This window comes from Crotalus tigris, unplaced genomic scaffold (assembly GCF_016545835.1).
Source record: "Crotalus tigris isolate CLP2741 ecotype Arizona unplaced genomic scaffold, ASM1654583v1 scf7180000017753.6788120, whole genome shotgun sequence".
Taxonomy (NCBI): Eukaryota; Metazoa; Chordata; class Lepidosauria; order Squamata; family Viperidae; genus Crotalus; species Crotalus tigris.
In genome coordinates, this window is record NW_024096615.1 from 4,783,507 (window position 1) to 4,801,343 (window position 17,837).

Consider the following 17,837-nt stretch of genomic DNA (forward strand, 5'->3'; position numbering starts at 1 on the left):
GCGTCCCCAGCAAACCATGATAAATCACAGTCACAGGAGTCAAGGGATGGGAAGGCCTGGGGGGGGGGGAAGGAAATAAAGGGGAAAAACAGAAAAAATGGGGGGGGGGGTTGGTATATTATTGTTGTTGTCTTTTTTTTTCCAAAGCTGTTTGGGGGGGGGGGAAACCATTTTTTTTTTCCTTTTTTTTTTCCAAACAGCTTTGGGAAAAAAGGGAGGAAAAAAAAAACCTGTTTTTTTTCCCAGTTTTTCTGTTTGTTTTTTTTTCCCAGGCCCTCCCATTTCTACATATGACTATGAGGCGCTGGGAACTGGTCAGTTGCCAAATGGCCCAAAAAACCAATCGTGTGACCGCAATGTGGATGGGCCGATATCAAAACATGAAAAGTGGATTGTGAGTCCATCGTTACTTCAAAGCGTTGCTAAAAGCAACCCGTCGTTAAGTCGAGGACTGCCTGTATTAAGAAACCATACCTTTTTTTTTTTCAGGTTGCCCCCCCCCCAAAAAAAAATAATCATAAGGGAAGGATGTATTCTGATTTACCATCTTCTTTCAACAATTTTTCGGCATCTTTGTCTGCCTCCCACTTTCCGGTCACGAAACAGTCACGGATGGTGTCCATCGCCTGCACAAAATAAACATCTCTGTTTTGGAGCACAAATTCACAGTGACCGACCATCGTTTTTCCAGATTATTCTGGATCAAGCCTGAAGGGAAGCTCTTTGCAAAGGTTTATCGACTTTCCATCACCGGCTATCTGACACCTTCACGTCGGAAGGACACTGAAGTTTAAGTCAGTCATCATTTATAGACGGGCTGCAAAATGGATTCACGGCTTTGTATTTCTGGGCTTCGTTAAGTCCCTCACTGCCTCTTTGCACATAACCTATGGTCCTCTCTCTCTTTTTTCTCAAACACCCAACTTACAACAGTTCGTTCTGTTATGCATGTAATATAAAAGGTATTACATGTTGTACGTACTATATAAAACATACAAAGAACAGTTGCTGGAATTGGGTAGGTCTAGTTAAATGAAGAGAAGGGTTAGGGTTGACACGATAGCCGTGTTCCAATATCTCAGGGGCTGCCCCAAAGAAGAGGGAGTCAAGCTATTCTCCAAAGGGCCTGAAGGCAGGACAAGAAGCAACGGATGGAAACTAATCAAGGAGAGAAGCAACCTGGAACTAAGGAGAAACTTCCTGACAGTGAGAACAATTGATCAGAGGAACAACCTGCCTCCAGAAGCGGTGAATGCTCCAACGCTGGAAGTTTTTAAGAAGAGACTGGACAGCTATTTATCCGAAATGGTATAGGGTTTCCTGCCTGAGCAGGGGGTTGGACTAGATGACCTCCAAGGTCCCTTCCAACTATTCTATTCTATTCTATTCATTATTCCATATTCTATTCTATTCTATTCTATTCTATTCTATTCTATTCTACTCTACATTCTATTCCATTCCATTCTGCATTCCATTCTATTCCACATTCTATTCCAAATTCTATTCCGCATTCTATTCCTTATTTCTATTCTATTCTATTATTTCTTATTCTATTTTATTTCTTATTCCAATTTGTTTCTTATTCTATTCTGTTTCTTATTTTATTCTATTCTGTTCATTATTCCATATTCTATTCTATTCTATTCTATTCTATCCATTATTCCATATTCTATTCTATTTTATTCTATTCTATTCTATTCTACTCTACTCTACTCTACTCTATTCTTCTATTTCTTATTCTATTTTATTTCTTATTCTGTTTCTTATTCTATTCCATTCCATTCCATTCCATTCCCAATGTGTATGCATTTGGAGATCTTTTATTTTAACTACCCTTTTATGTTCCTTCTTCAACATCACAGACTTGGTGAGACTCACATGCCAGGACAAACTAGCCCCAGTTCCAAGAAGACAGCTTCCGACAAGTCTCCAGAAGTCCTACCTCATCCGAGTCCCAGTCTTGTGCGATTTCCACGGGAAATTTGGAGCAATCCAGAGCATCAATCTTTCGTTTTGATTCTTTGTCAGGACGACTGACGCGAAACAGCCCTCCGAGTTCTTCCTCTCTTTCTCCTTCATCCTCCTCCTCCTTGTCCTCGGCCACTGAGGACGAATCGAGGCGGCGTTTTAGCTACAGTTAAGTTTCCACCTTACATCTGTGTGTCGCCTGCATTTTTGTTAATCACCTGTCCATCATCAACACTCTGGATCAGGACTGATTTACTCAAAATCATCACCTCCTAATTGTGCACATTAATGGCGGTTCGAAGCTTCAACGGCACTAGAGGAAGTGACTTACCACGAGTCCTCACACTTAGAAGCATCCCTGCACACACACACACACACACACACACACCCGTTAGATCAAAGCAGGCCCTGGGCAACTGGCCTTTATTTAGGTTTTTGTCTGCACTGCCGTGGCAGATTAATTGTCGAGGTTTAACCTTTTAAATCCAGCAAACCTGCCCAAAGACACTCCCTAAGCGGGGCAGGTATGTAAATAATGGAAATAATTTAACTATCGCAAGTCTCGGAGGGCTCCCGGAGGGCTCCGTGGCCAATTCCACCTTTGCCCTCTTAGCACTACCTGCATTTCCCGCCTGGCAGGCAGGAGCCTTTGACACGCCCGCCAAGCTAAAAGAAACTCAAAGTCAAAAGGCATCCTCCTGGGGATGAAGTACAATTAAGGGTCTAAATAGAAAAAGGGGAAATGTTGGCTTTTTTCCCTTGCTTGCTTTCATGATGGACTAATGACAATCTCACTAAACTTTGAGCCTTCACATTTGCTTAAGCTCCGTCCTTCCTTCCTCTCTCCCTTCCTTCCTTCCTTCCTTCTCCTTCCCTCCCTTCCTTCCATCCTCCCTTTCCTTCCTTCCTTCCTTTCTTCCTTCCCACCCTCCCTTTCTTCCTTCCCACCCTCCCTTTCTTTCCTCTTTCCTTCCTTCCTTTCTCCCTCCCTCCCTCCCTTCCCACCCTCCCTCCTTTCTTCCCTTCCCCTTCCTTCCTTCCTTCTTTCCTTCCTTCCTTCCTTCCTCCCTCCTTTCCTTCCTTCCTTCCCACCTCCCTCCTCTTTCCTTCCTTTCTCCCTCCCTCCCTCCCTTCCTTCCCACCATCCCTTTCCCATCTTCCCTCCTTTCCTTCCTTCCTCCCTCCTTCTTTTCCTCCCTCCCTCCCTCCCTCCCTCCCTCCTTCCCTTCCCACCCTCCCTCCCTCCTTTCCTTCCTTCCTCCCTCCCTCCCTCCCATTTATATCTACTGTACTCTTTATTAATACAGGCAGGGCGATATATTTTTACCTGTTCCATAAACAAGTTTGCGGAGATTCGGAATAGCCTGTTGCTGTCTCAAAAAGGCTTCGGCTGCCTTCTGGCTGAGGCCTTCTTTCCACTTCAGAGCCCCTGAAAGGGGAAAATATGTCGTTCCTTTATATAAATCAGATTAAACAATGATTTCCCCCCCCCCCGCCGCCATTGGTGAATTTTTTATCTGTGCATGTCTGCTGAATACACAAACAGGTGCACCTATTCAGACCTCCCGCTGCATTCATCGGGCTAATACCAGAGTAACTGGGCCCAGGACCTCAACCTTACTTTCCTTGCTAGAAAAGGCAAGGCAACTGTTGAAAAATATGAGACAGTTGCCCACCGAAGTGCAGCTGAAGAATGTTTTTTTTTTTTTTTTACAAACGTTTGAAGAAATTGACTCTGGCCAAACACCCTCAAAAGGAAATGAGTAGCTGGCCTAAAACATCTTCCAAACATCTTCCAAAAAAACAAAAAAAAAACCCAAAACAAAACAAAACAAGGATGTCCAAAGCATCTTTGGGACCACCAGGACCTGGAATGACTGAGAATCTCCCCAGACTTTTAGCCATGCACTTTGGGATGATGTGGGAGGATGAACAGATTTCCAGAAAATAAATAAATAAATAAATAAATAAATAAATAAATAAATGTGTGTGTGTGTGTGTGTGTGTGTGTGTATGTATATGTGTATATATATATATATATATATATATATATATATATATATATATATATATATATATATATATATATATATTGCAGGCTACAGGAACCCTTTGCACCACTCCGGTGACACAGATAAACCTCCAGGTGGCCTCAACGACTCTCTAAAAAGAAGGCAAATGACCAGCTGTCTGCAAGGAGTAGACAGCTAGTCCCACCATCCGGTCAGAGCTGAAGAAGCTTCTTCGGATGAGAAGGGAAACGTCTTCAAAAGAGAAACAAGGAAGTGCAGTTGCCTCCTGAAAAAAAAAAAAAAAAACACCTTTGGGCCCTAAAACATCACCACCACCATTTCAGGAGATTCAGAGATACCTACCGACTGTTTCTGAAGGAAAACCAGATGCCTCCTTATAGTCTTCGTCGTCCTTCAAGAGATCTTCCACGTCATCTTCATTCTTCAGCGACCCAGAATCTTGCATTTTATTGTCGGCGCTTTCTGGTTGAGTCTCTTCCTGGTCCAAGCCCTTGAGGTTCTCCTCCTCCTCCTCTGAGGTATCTTCTTCACTGGAGGATGAAGGTTCACCTATCTCTGATCTTGATACCCGTTTAGGGCTCCCGTTTTCAGCTGCTTTTTTAGCCAGCCTTCTGCCCTTCCTCATCTCTTGGTCTGTCGACAAAGGTCTACTAAACCGGGCCGCGTTTCCGGCGCTAGATTCGGAACCTGTTCCTTCCTCTTCCTCTCCGCTTCCATCGGCCTCTCCAAGCTCATTTCCTTCTCCATCCTCTGAACTCTTCTCAAGATCGTCGTCGCTGTCCGCAAAGGCGGGCAATTCGGTGAGTACCGCAAGTGCCGGGTCTTTTTTACGCCGCTTGGACGATCTCGGAAAGACAGTCTGGGGTAGACAATTGGGGTCCTCTTTGCGTTCCCCCTCGCTGTCATTTTGCCCCGGGTCCTCCTCCGCAGACATTCCCTCTTCCTCCTCGTCTTCCTCCTCATCTTCATCACTTCGGTCTTCGTTTTCAAACACCGCCTTCCGACGCGCCCTGCCCGTTCGCGGGTCGGTTTTCATTTCTTCTTGAGGCATCGCAAAAATGCTTCTCGGGTACAAAAAATGGGAAACCAGTTAAGCATCCGGGGAAGCTTCACGAACCTCTCGACGATAAAGTCAGCGTTTAAAACCCTTGACAATAGGGACAGTCCTCAACTTACAACAGTTCATTTGGTGACCGTCTGAAGTTACAGCGGCAGTGGAAAAAAGGGAGGGAGGGAGGGAGGGAGGGAGGGAAAGAAGAAAAGAATAGAAGATGAGGGAATGGGAGGGAGGGAGGGGGGAGAGAGGGAGGGAGGAAGGAATGAAGGAGAGAAAGAGGGTGGAAGGAAGGAAGAAATGAGAGAAAGGGAGGATGGAAGGAAGGAATGAAGGAGAGAAAGGGAGGATGGAAGGAAGGAAGGAATGAAGGAGAGAAAGGGAGGAAGTAAGGGAAAGAAGATGAGAGAAAGGGAGAGCGGGAGGGGGAAGAGGAAGAGGAAGGGAGGGAAGAAGGAAGGAAGGAATGGAAGATGAGGGAATGGGAGGGAGGGAGGGGGGAGAGAAGGAGGAAGGAAGGAAGGAGAAAGGGAGGATGGAAGGAAGGAATGAAGGAGAGAAAGGGAGGATAGAAGGAAGGTATGAAGGAGAGAAAGGGAGGATGGAAGGAAGGAATGAAGGAGAGAAAGAGGGAGGAAGGAAGGGAAAGAAGATGAGAGAATGGGAGGGAGGGAGGGAGAAGAGGAAGAGGAAGAGGAAGAGGAAGAGGAAGGAAGGAAGGAAGGAAGGAAGGAAGGAAGGAAGGAAGGAAGGAAGGAAGGAAGGAAGGAAGGAAGGGCTAGCTCCAAGACAAGCTCAGATCTTGCTGGCTTCATGGTCCTGTCTCTGCACAGGATAATGGTCAAGGTGTAGTCAAATCAAAATGGCAGCTGCAATGGTTGGGATCAAAGCTTTTCCTGTTTTTTATATTTGACACAGGGAAAAAATAGCATGGGGTACAATGCAGTACTGCAGGCTGACTCACTGCCCACAGCCAGCAGTTCAACCCTGAACGGCTCCAGGTTGACTCAGCCTTCCATCCTTCCAAGGTCGGTAAAATGAGGACCCAGATTGTTTGGAGGCCATAGGCTGACTCTGTAAACCGTTTAGAGAGGGCTGTAAAGAGGTGTGAAGCGGTATATAAGTCTCAGTGCTATTGCTACTGACTCAGCCTTCCATCCTTCTGAGGTCAGTAAAATAAGGACCCAGATTGTTGGGGGCCATAGGCTGACTCCGTCAAGCACTCAAGAGAGGGCCGTAAAACACTGTAAAGCGATATATAAGTCTCGGTGCCATTGCCACACTCAACCACTTTTCCACTTTCAATTCAGAGTAGCGCTGGAAGGGACACTGGAGGTCTTTCAGTCCAACCTCCCGCGCAAGCAGGAGATCCCTATGTCATTTGAGACCAACGGCTGGCCAGTCTCTTCTTAAAACCCTCCAGGGATGGAGCGTTCACCGCTTCTGAAGGATTGTGTGTGAAATCTACCGCTTACCTTTCGCTTTCGACCCCTTCGGTCTCTAAAGGCTGGGAGTCCAGGAAGAGGGAGACTCTGCTGGACGCCATTTTCGCATCGATGGTGGAATGGGCCGAGATGAGACTCTGGACGAGCTCGTGATTTGGTCTTCCTTCCTCCTGACGAATCAACAGCAATTCAGTCACTCTTTTCTAGAATGTCAGGTTTAACGAATGTATTTATCGCAGCCCTGCTTTAAGCAGCCTGCCAATGACCACGGAATATTCCCGGGAACCACGTAAATTAATATATGGCGTGCTAATTTATCATAGTGGTTTTTTGTATTCTCCTTAATGGAGCAATGAACAAGAAGGAATAAACAGGGAACGAAGCCCCGAGTCATACCTCCCTCTCGCGATGGGAGTGGCTTCCGCCGAGGTCAATATACACGGCATCTTTGTCGTACACCAAGCCCCCAACCCCGGAGAGGGGGGCGTAGATTAATTTCTCCTTCTCGTTTAAGCCTCGTTTCTTTTGATGCTCAGGAAGAGCACAAGGGTCTGGCAGGAAGCTGACATCGCTCACCGTGAAGTCCCCGACACCTGATGGGAGAGAAGAGTCAACGGCACCACATGGGCCTCGAAGCCATGAAGGCAGAGATGACATCAACACAATCTTAGATGGATTCAAAGGATGAAACGTAACATTTTAGAGCAGTGGTTCTCAACCTGTGGGTTGGGACCCCATTTGGGGTCGAACGACCATTTCACGGGGGTCACCAAACAATGCAGTCCGCCATTTTTTTCCCCCTTTTCCTTAGCTCTATTCTCTTGAATAGAGTCTAATTCTATTGGCTTTCAAAAGCCAATAGGAATTGTCCAGGCTGTCTCTGCCCTGCTGAGCCTACCAAAAGTCCCATTCTGCAAACGGGGCTGCACCAGTTGAGTAGTCCTCGACTTACGACCAGTTGAATAGTCCTCGACTTACGACCGGTTGGGGGGGGGGAGTCGCGGCATTAAAAAGGTTGAGAACCACTGCTTTAGATTTATCGCTGGAGCGAAGAAAGCGATTGTTTATGGAAAGGGGTTTAATTCTAACACTTGGCTTCCTGTTACGCCGAGTCGGGGCGGCGCAGTGGCTAGAATGCCGTAGTGCAGGCTGACTCTGCCCACTGTTAGCAGTTCAATCCTGACCGTCTCAAGATTGACTCAGCCTTTCACCCTTCTGAGGTTGGCTAAAAATGAAGACCCAGATTGTTGGGGGCAAGAGGCTGACTTTGTAAACCGTTTAGAGAGGGCTGTAAAGCACTGTGAAGCGGTATATAAGTCTAAGTGCTATTGCTACTCCTTCCTTCCTTCCTTCCTTCCTTCCTTCCTTCCTTCCTTCCTTCCTTCCTTCCTTCCTTCCTTCCTTCCTTCCATGGTTAGTAAAATGAGGACCCAGATTGTTGGAGGCAATAGGTTGACTTTGTAAACCACTTAGAGAGCTCTAAAGCACTGTGAAGCGGTATATAAGTCTAAGTGATACTGCTGCTACTCCTTCCTTCCTTCCTTCCTACCATGGTCAGTAAAATATGGACCCAGATTGTTGTAGGCAATAGGCTGACTTTGTAAACCACTTAGAGAACTCTAAAGCACTGTGAAGTGGTATATAAGTCTAAGTGCTATTGCTACTCCCTTCCTTCCTCCCTTTCTTCTTTTTCTTCCTTTTTCTTCCTTCCTTCCTTCCTTCCTTCCTTCCTTCCTTCCTTCCTTCCTTCCTTCCTTCCTTCCTTCCTTCCTTCCCTCCCTCCCTCCCTCCCTCCCTCCTTCCTTCCATGGTCAGTAAAATGAGGACCCAGATTGTTGGAGCAATAGGCTGACTTTGTAAACCACTTAGAGAGAGCTATGAAGCACTATGAAGCGGTGTATAAGTCTAAGTGCTATTGCTACCAACATTCTCTATCCTGTCTGTCAATTTCAATAATCTGTTGAGATACATACAGGCACACTTGTAAAAAGTGTTATCATTGTAATCTGCTTTGCCTTTTATACATGAATAACTCTCATGGAGATCTAAAAATGCAAAACAAATGTATGGATATCGTTTAATTTGCGTGGTGGCCTATCTCATAACAGGGACGCTGGGAGCTGAAGTTCACATACTTTAAAGCCGCTGAGGATGAAAGACACTGTTTTATGCAACTCTTATACGTAAGAGTGGCAACAACAACATCTTTTTTTTGTTTGTTTGTTTTCTGCAGGCTTGGGTGGAAGGCTGGAAATAGTTGGGCTGCTTTAAAGAACCGCAAAGAGGCATTCCGTCGATATAGTAGGCTCTAAGACTAAGTCCTTCTTCCAAATCCTTGTCAAACTTTCCGGTTTTCCACACCGGCCCCTTTTTCAAAGCTAAGGTCACTTAAGGACTCTTCACATTCTCCCCAGGCAGTGAGGAAGACTCTTAAAAAATACGTCCCTGTGGTCTGTAGACAAAACAGAGTAGAACAGAATGATTCTATCCCACCTGCCATGTGTATTTGGCTTTTGTTCTTCAAGTGGGCTCCTCTCAGATAACCATAAAGGGAAACTTTCCGGTCACACTTCGGATTAACCCGGATAAGCTCTGGGTTTGTCAAATCTTCCATCCTGCAGAACATAAGAAGATCAGGGTGAGAATGTTCAGGAGGAGATGGAAAACATTCTGTGTACGCTGATTTGGGGCGATAGTTGTCCGGTTGGCGAGATAGGGGGCGCATAAATAATAACACCGTACCATTCCTGATGGGTTAGCCTCCCTCTTACTACCTGGAACTCTGAATATTTTGCTATAGGATTCTATCAGCAAAGTGAACTTTTCCAGAGGCTCGTCTAGATTTGCCCAAATCCTCTCAAGCTACTAGACCCTAGGATGGGAATCATTTTTCATCTACTTTCATGCTATTAGCAAAGGAGGGAGGGAGGGAAGGAGGAGGGATAGGGAAGGGAGGAAGGTCAAGGAAGGGAGGAAGATCAAGGGAGGAAGGGGAGGTCAAAGAAGGAAGGTCAAGGGAGAGAGGGAGTGAAATCAAGGGAGGGAGGGAGGGAGGGAGGGAGGGAAGATCAAGGAAGGGAGGGAAATCAAGGAAGGGAGGGAAATCAAGGAAGGAGGGAGGTCAAGAAAAGGGAGGGAGGGAGGGAGGGAGGGAGGGAGGGAGGGAGGGAGGAAGGAAGGAAGGAAGGAAGGAAGGAAGGAAGGAAGGAAGGAAGGGAGGGGAGATCAAGAAAGGAAGGTGGGGGGTCAAGAAAAGGGAGGGAGGAAGATCAAGGGAGAAAGGGAGAGGAGGTCAAGGAAGAAAGGTCAAGGAAGGGAGGGAGGGAGGTCAAGGAAGGGAGAGAAGTCAAGGAAGGGAGGGAGGGAGAGAGGGGGGAGGTCAAGGAAGGGAGGGAGAGAGGGAGGTCAAGGAAAGGGAGGGAGGGAGGGAGGTCAAGGAAACGGAGAGAGAGGAAGGGAGAGAGGGAGGGAGGTCAAGGGAGAGAGGGAGGGAAGTCAAGGGAGGGAGGGAGGTCAAGGAAAGGGAGGGAGGGGGGTCAAGGAAGGGAGGGAGGGAGAGAGGGAGGGAGGGAGGTCAAGGAAGGGAGGGAGGAACATCAAGGAATGGAGGAAAGAAGGGAGGGAAGTCGAGGGAGGGAGGGAGGTCAAGGAAGGGAGGGAGGGAGGAACATCAAGAATGCAGGAAGGAAGGGAGGGAAGTGAAGGAGAGGGAGGGAGGGAGGGAGGTCAAGGAAGGGAGGAAGGGAGGAACATCAAGGAAGGGAGGAAGGAAGGGAGGGAAGTCAAGGAGAGGGAGGGAGGGAGGTCAAGGAAGGCAGGGAGGTCAAAGAGGGCCAAGGAAGGGAAGGAGGAGGAAGGGGAATCAACAATAAATCACCTGTCCGCCAAGATGTAGGGATGAGTTGTCTGCCAAGTCAGGGGGCGGAATTTCATCACAGAAATAAACCGCCCCAGATTGTGGACTTCCTGTTTCTGATAGTCTCCGTGCACCATCCCGGAAAGGTAGAATAATTTGGCACCCTGAATTTAAAAATTAAATGAATACATAGAACGCACGTACGCTCAAGTTGCAATTGAAGCAATACACTGCCCTTCCTTAACCGTTGTTGTTGTTTTAATCCAGAATGGAATTTCTTTCCTTGCATACAGGATTAGTTTTAACTACCGTGTTAAAAACTCGATTGGGTAACGCGGAAATTCGAAATGAAACGCCACTTGGCAGGTATACGCACACCACAGCATTGTCACAAAGAAGGTTGAAGTCACATTGTTAGAAGGACGTTGGCAAAAATGATGCCGGTTTCACGGGCCGTTTTATACTACCCAGGTAGTCTTTGTTTAGCGACTTGACTCACTTAGCCACTATTCCCAGTTACGGTGGTGAGGTTTAAGTAACTTTACACCTATGGTTTGTATTTACAACCCTCGCAGGGCTGTAAAGCAAAGGAAAAATGAAGTTAGATCACCAACACAGCCGTGGTTTCTCGCTTAATGGCTGAGCCGTGGTGCCAACCCTGGTTGCTAAACAAGAACGACCTGTTTCTAATTTGTATCTCTGCCTTCGTGCAGCTAGAGACCCACTGAATGATATTGTACTAATCATAACAGCCTTTTTGGTCTTCTTGCCTCATTGCTCGCCTCCCATTTACAGGTAAAAGAAAAAACAGGTGTTACACCTGCCCCGGTCCGATTCCTTAGGACAGAGTTCCCAATGTTTCCAGCCTTGCAGACTGGGGGAGAGGGGTTGAGGAGGGGGGGGAAGAGAGGGTTCACGCAGGCAGCCAGCCAGCGTGCGTCCGCAACTCCCATTTGTGCAAGCGACATACACACGCGCCTGTCGTCCACGTGAATGGAGCACGCATGCACGGGCTCACCGCTGGTCGCACAAGTTAGGATGCACGCTTGTGCTCGCCATCCGTTTACATGGCCCAGTTGCAAGCTGCTCGTGGACCACAAGTTGGCCGCGGCCCACAGGTTGGGGACCCCTGCCTTGGGAAAGAAAAGCCTTCGACTCCATTTGGTTGAAGCAAAGGGTTCTTTTACTAGGGATGTTGGCTGCCGTAAAGTCGAGCCAGCTCTGAAATTTACCGTGTTTGATAGATACAAAAATAAGGTGTAGGTTTGCCCTTAGCCCATCCCATCCCCCGAGCAGGGACCAGTCTGTTTCCAGCCAACCAGAGCTCCCCTGCATGTTTTGAGATCTTTTAAGAAGTTTGGGGGTGATCCTGGCTGTGGGATGCTGGTACAAACAGGATCTGTCTGGCCTGGTCTTTTTTCACCCGTCATTCCTCCCCGCACCGTCCCGATTTCCTATCACGTAGACACAAAGCTTCATTGCCCTTTCATCCTTCCTGTTCTGTCCCAGCCTACGTGAGTCCTTGTTAATTCACAAGGACCAACCCCTCTTTTAACAGGTAGGCTGAAAATGCAGGAAAAACAAACCCCTTTTATTAATTAGGTGCAGACCTGCAAAATGTCCCAAAAGCAAAGGCAAAAAAAAACCACGATGCAAATGGAGAATTGTCTAATGGCAGAGCACAATTCAAACGGAGAATTGTTCACAGGCAAGGTGAACAGAATCTGATTCCATGAAACTTGAGTCCTTTGCAAGCGGTTGCCCTCAGCAACCAGCACCGCCCACACAGTCCCTTTTTATTATGCAGCCCCCAAGGCGTGGCTTCTCAATGCCTTCTCCTCCTCCCTTGGAGCCGCCCCACGGCCTCCCTCTGTCCTGCTCTTGTTGCCTGGTCTGCTTTTGCGAGTGTCTTGAGGCTGACTCAAGCTTCCCCTCTACTCGTGCCCAGGCTGAGTCCTGGAGCTCATCAGAGCCTTCCTCTGACTCTGATGGCTCTCCAGCCCCCCCCCCCTCCTCCTCCTCCTGATTCCCTGGACTCAGCTGCCGGGAGCACAGGCTGGCACGGAATCACAACAGATAGATATAAAAATAAGATGTAGGTTTGCCCCCAGCCCATCCCTTCCTCTGCCAGGGACCAGTCCGTTTCCAGCCAACCAGAGCTCGCCAGGATGGTTTGAGATCTCTAAGAAGTTTGGGGGAGATCCTGGCTGTGGGATGCTGGTACAAACAGGATCCGGCTGCCCTGGTCCTTATCACACCATCCTGATTTCCTATCATGTAGACCAGTGGTTCTCAACCTGTGGGTCGGGACCCCATTTGGGGTCGAATGACCATTTCACGGGGGTCGCCAAACAATGCAGTCCGCTATTTTTTCCCCCTTTTCCTTAGCTGTGCTACTCCCTTTTATTCTATTGGCTTTCAAAAGCCAATAGGAATTGTCCAGGCTGTCTCTGCCCTGCTGAGCCCGCCAAAAGTCCCATTCTGCAAATGGGGCTGCACCAGTTGAGTAGTCCTCGACTTACGACCGGTTGGGGATCGCGGCATTTAAAAGGTTGAGAACCACTGATGTAGACACAAAGCGTCATTGCCCTTTCATCCTTCCTTTTCATCCTTCCCTCCCCACTTCTTTTGATGGCAGGATGCCCAGGCAGAGCTGACACAAGGGAGGAATAAAATGATCCCCCCCCCCAGATGAATAAAATGGTACCTCAACTATGCAGATGACAGAATATGCAGGTTCTTCTTGTCACGTGCATTTGTTAAATCTCTGGTTTTAAATGAGATTATAAAGTCACCCCCCACTTGGTTTTCTTTCCTTTTCGATACATTTCTCCCGACCCATTTAAAGCAGGTTGATGCACATCGTACCTGGTAGACCTCGGTCCAGAACCGATGCTTTAATCTCTTTTTGGTCTTCTTGAGCTGCTTGTTGTTTTTGAAGCTATCCAGGTGGGTCAGAACGCCCATGATTTTGGGGAAACCGTGGACCTGGCAGATGTTCAGGAATTCAAAGGTTTCCATTTCAAATCCAAAACTGGCGTCGATGAGCATCAAAGCCTGAGAGAGAAATTGAAAAAAAGAAAAAAAAATCTTGGGATGGGGGGAACAAACTACTGCACTTTAAAAAAAAAAAAATCTTACTAAAACATGCCAAAACAGGTAGTAACTACTGATAAAGGTCAACTTTCGTGCACTTATCAATTTAATGTATTGGTAGAACTTAAATTAGATTCCCTTTTTTTCTCTCCCATCTTTAATTTATTCTGCTTCCTATGTACCATTTTTCGGTGCTTTGCGTAACGTTCCTTAGACCAAAAAAAGGATCAGCAGCATAGATCTGTTTATGAAATCTGTTCTCAGTGTGTTCTTCTTCTCAAAAGAAAAAGTCATTTGGATCAGGGATTTCCAACCGTGGCAACGTTAACGACTTATGGACTTCAACTCCCAGAATTCCTCAGCCAGCTGAGGAATTCTGGGAGTTGAAGTCCACAAGTCGTTACGTTGCCAAGGTTGAAGACACTTGACTTAAGCAATGATCTGGCCTTACTCTATCGGACTTTCCTAGCTATTAAAACCAATGGTTGTATTCTGGCTTTCAACAGACATCTCATTTTAATGGATGCTGATGAATGTACATTTAAGCACGGTTATAAGTCACTTTTTACAGTGCCTTTGTCACTTCAAACAGTCACTGAACCAACTGTGATTAACTGCTAGTTAACTGCTAGTTAACGATGCTAGTTAGCTTCTTCAATCTATTTTTTTTATTTTGAGGAAGCCTCTCTCTGTCTCGTTAGAGACCACATAACACTTACCAGATCAGCAACTTTGGCAAGATCAATCATCACGTTGATGTCACACTCACATTCAATTATGGTTAGCCGACGTTTTTTACCTGCCCACCAAAGACGAGAAACAGAACAAGGAATATGGTTAGACTTGGTTAAAAATACAAAGATGTGTTGTTTTTTTTTCAATTGCAATCTAGTGTTTAAAAAAAACTGGTTATATGCAATTTATTTATTTTTTTACCTGATACAATGGTTACAGGGCCTTGAATGTCGACTAACTTCTGCCGTGTGAAATTCTTAATGAGGCATCTTATCAAGGTGCTTTTCCCAACCTTGGGAGGGCCCACCACGACCACCACCACTGGAGGGGGCTCTAACGGGGTCCGGTCGACCACCGGAATGTGATGCTTTTTGGTTTTCAAATCCTGGGCCCTGTTTTCAGAATGAGAATTGCAGGCGAGTTAAAAACAAAAAAAATCATTCGATTAAAATTAGAACACAATAGAGCTGGAAGGGACCTTGGAGGTCTTCTAGTCCAGCCCCCCGCTCAAGCAGGATTATAGTGGCTGCATTCAGAGGTAAGACAGGTAGTCCTTCACTTACGACCACAACTGAAGCCATTTCCGTGGCTAAACGAGACATTTCTTAAGTGACCTTTGCCTTCCTTCCTTAAGTGAGCCGAGGTGGCGCAGCAGTTAGAGTGCAGTACTGCAGGCCACTTTAGCTGACTGTGTTCAGCAGGTCAGCGGTTCAAATCTCACCGGCTCAAGGTTGACTCAGCCTTCCATCCTTCCGGGGTAGGTAAAATGAGGACCCAGATTGTTGGGGGCAATGTAAATATATATATAGACATTGCTTACTGGTGTACGCCGCTTAGAGAGTGCTTGCACTTAAAGCGGTATATAAGTCTCATAAATAAATAAATAAAGTGAATCACTGCAGCCGTTGAGTTACTAACATGGTTTGTTAAGCCAATCTGGCTTCCCCCTTGACTTGGCTTGTCAGAAGCCGCAAAAGGGGATCGCGTGATCCCGGGACTCTGCAACCGTCAGTAGCCAAGCGTCTGAATTTTGATCACGTGACCGTGGGAATTGCTGCCGTTGTGCAAAAGTCGTAGGTCGCTTTTCCCAGTGCCCTTGTCATTTCCAACAGTCACTAAACAAACTATTGTTAAGTCACAAACTACTTGTAGTAGGTCCACGTTTATTACTAGGACCAAGAGTGTTTTCCAGAAATTTTCACATGCAATGAATATAGTACGTACTCTTCATTTGAAAATCCAAATTTGAAAAGAAGGGGTGATTCGTTTTACAGTGTTTCAATACCGGCAGTTAAGATTCCATGACAAACAGGGAGCGAGGAGGAAAAACTGAGGCTCTCACTCTTAGACTGCAAAGTTTCGGCAATAAGCTGCCGTTCAGATGAATCTTATTTTTAAAAAAAAGAATACAGAAATGCAGAAACAAACACACCCAAAAAAAACAAACCCTAACATGATTTGTTTAGCTTAGTAGGTTAGCTTTTACTTAAATTCCATCCTTTAGTCAGGCAGAAAAAAAGTTCACCTCATCTAATAAGCTTGGGGTCTGGTCACATTCCACCCCAAATTATATGATGTATCCTCGGGGTCCTGCACCCTATAGGGAATCAGTGGGATACGCCTCAAACCTATAGAGAGAGAGCATCCACCTGTATAGAAAGCCTTCATCTACCTAATTTAATTAATTTCTCTCATTGTGTTGTAAAGCATGGCAAACTATAAGCTTGCCCAAACTATAAGCTTGCCCATGGCAAACTATAAGCTTTGTCCTCGACAGAGGGTATTTATTTGTTTTTATTTATTTGTATCCTGCCTTTATTCTTACAAAAAAAAAAACCCTAAACGGATCTTATTTGCTATAACACCCTTTGCCATCCCATCCCCACAGGAGCCAATAATGGCAATATAGTTAGCAGAGCCAATCTAGTTGTGAAGTCACCTGTGGAACGATCTGGCCATGCGCACTGCAGACTGGACCGCAAAAGCCTTGGGGTTTCTCTTCCTGGCGTCCTCTTCATCTTCAATTCCTAAATCTTTCAAATGCCGCTTCTTTTTCTTGCCAGCCTTGGGCCCGCTGTGTTTCTTGCGATGTTGTTTCTGGTTGTTCTCCTCCATCTCTCCCCCCTTCTGTCCAGCAACCATGTGAGGCAAAAAGCTCGTTTTTCACCAAGATACTGAGATAAAGTCAAGGAAAAGAGCGTTAAACATGATACAGGCCATCATGCGAGCAGAAGGTGTGTCATTTCTACATGACAGCTTACAGAAGTCCTCATCTCTTCTGTCTAAAGATCTTTGTTCTGTAAATTTTATAAATTAGCAGAGGGCCCAGCAGAGAGTTTTATTCAAATGTTGTCCAAAGTCACTTCCCCAGTCATGCAATTTTACAAATTCAGTGTAAACTTGGGAGAGTCCCCATGAAAACGTAGAAAGAAACAAAACATATAAAGCAGCCACTTTCACAGTATCCTTTCCCAGTTCAGCATCCTCCATGGTCCCAGTTTGCATGCTGGGAGGTGAGGAAGGAAACAGCATTTCCACACTTAGCTTAGGAAAGACATACTGTATATCAATTTACTTTCATATCCACATATATACAGGATGTGCCCAAAAAAGACCAGGTTTGGGGGCTGTATATCACACACACACACCTATAGATCAATCGCAAGATTTTTTTTTCGCCCCAATAAAAAAATATTGCTATAATTAGGAGCATTCAAAGACCAGGGGTCAAAGCAGCAAGGTGGTGTTCAGAAGAAAATGGCAACCAACTGGAATGTGTAATACACATTATATAATAAATTCTGTGTGGGGTCTGACTTTTGGTGCACCCTATATGCTATACATAAATTATACTGTATAAAATTGTAAACAAAATGATAGAGCGATATAGATAGATGGATGGATGGAGTAGGTAGGAAAGTAGATAGGGTAGGTAGGTAGATAAAAGAGATAGATAGATAGCTAGATACCTAGATAGATAGATAGCTAGATAGATAGACAGACAGACAGACAGATAGATAGATATAGATGGATGGAATGGATGATAGCTAGATAGATGGAATGGATGATAGATAGCTAGATAGCTAGCTAAATAGGGTAGGTGGGTAGGTAGATGATAGATATATGATGGATGGATGTAGGTAGGTAGGTAAGGTAGGTAGGTAGATAAGAGATAGATAGATAGATAGATAGATAGATAGATAGATAGATAGATAGATAGATAGATAGATAGATAGATAGATAGATGATATAGGAAGAGAGAGTGGATGAATAGATAGATAGATAGATAGATAGATAGATAGATAGATAGATAGATAGATAGATAGATAGATAGATAGATAGATCAATCGATAGCTGGCTGGCTTGCTGGCTGGCTGGGATAGGTAGATAGATGATAGATGGAGAGATGGACAGATAGATGATGATAAAGATATAGATAGATACAGACATAGAAACAGAATAGAGATAGATAAGAGATACAGGAGACAGACACAAATTAGAGATAGACAAACAAGACAGACAGATATGTGAGAGAGACAAATTAAAGATAGGTTGATACATGATAAAGATATAGGCACGTAGACAGAGAGGCGATAGATTACACCTATAGATACACACAGACACAGACACCTATGAAAAGCATATATGGC

At 45.6% G+C, this 17,837-nt stretch overlaps 1 protein-coding gene across 3 annotated transcripts in view; it reads right to left on the reverse strand.

The window, feature by feature from the left end:
- BMS1 (BMS1 ribosome biogenesis factor) overlaps positions 1-17,837 on the reverse strand; it is a 34,297-nt gene that overhangs the window by 16,152 nt on the left and 308 nt on the right. For 2 of the 3 annotated variants that reach the window (XM_039340752.1, XM_039340750.1), the window contains exons 2-13: positions 16,127-16,361; positions 14,389-14,579; positions 14,172-14,251; positions 13,225-13,413; positions 10,378-10,520; positions 8,994-9,115; positions 6,897-7,093; positions 6,531-6,670; positions 4,344-5,065; positions 3,296-3,397; positions 1,943-2,103; positions 545-626 (exon numbers count right to left, since the gene is read on the reverse strand). In XM_039340752.1, the coding sequence (XP_039196686.1) occupies positions 545-626; positions 1,943-2,103; positions 3,296-3,397; positions 4,344-5,065; positions 6,531-6,670; positions 6,897-7,093; positions 8,994-9,115; positions 10,378-10,520; positions 13,225-13,413; positions 14,172-14,251; positions 14,389-14,579; positions 16,127-16,329 (2,332 nt within the window). In that variant the 5' untranslated portion in view covers positions 16,330-16,361. The remainder of the gene's footprint in view (positions 1-544; positions 627-1,942; positions 2,104-3,295; positions 3,398-4,343; positions 5,066-6,530; positions 6,671-6,896; positions 7,094-8,993; positions 9,116-10,377; positions 10,521-13,224; positions 13,414-14,171; positions 14,252-14,388; positions 14,580-16,126; positions 16,362-17,837) is intronic. The other variant, XM_039340751.1, reaches the window with a different exon arrangement.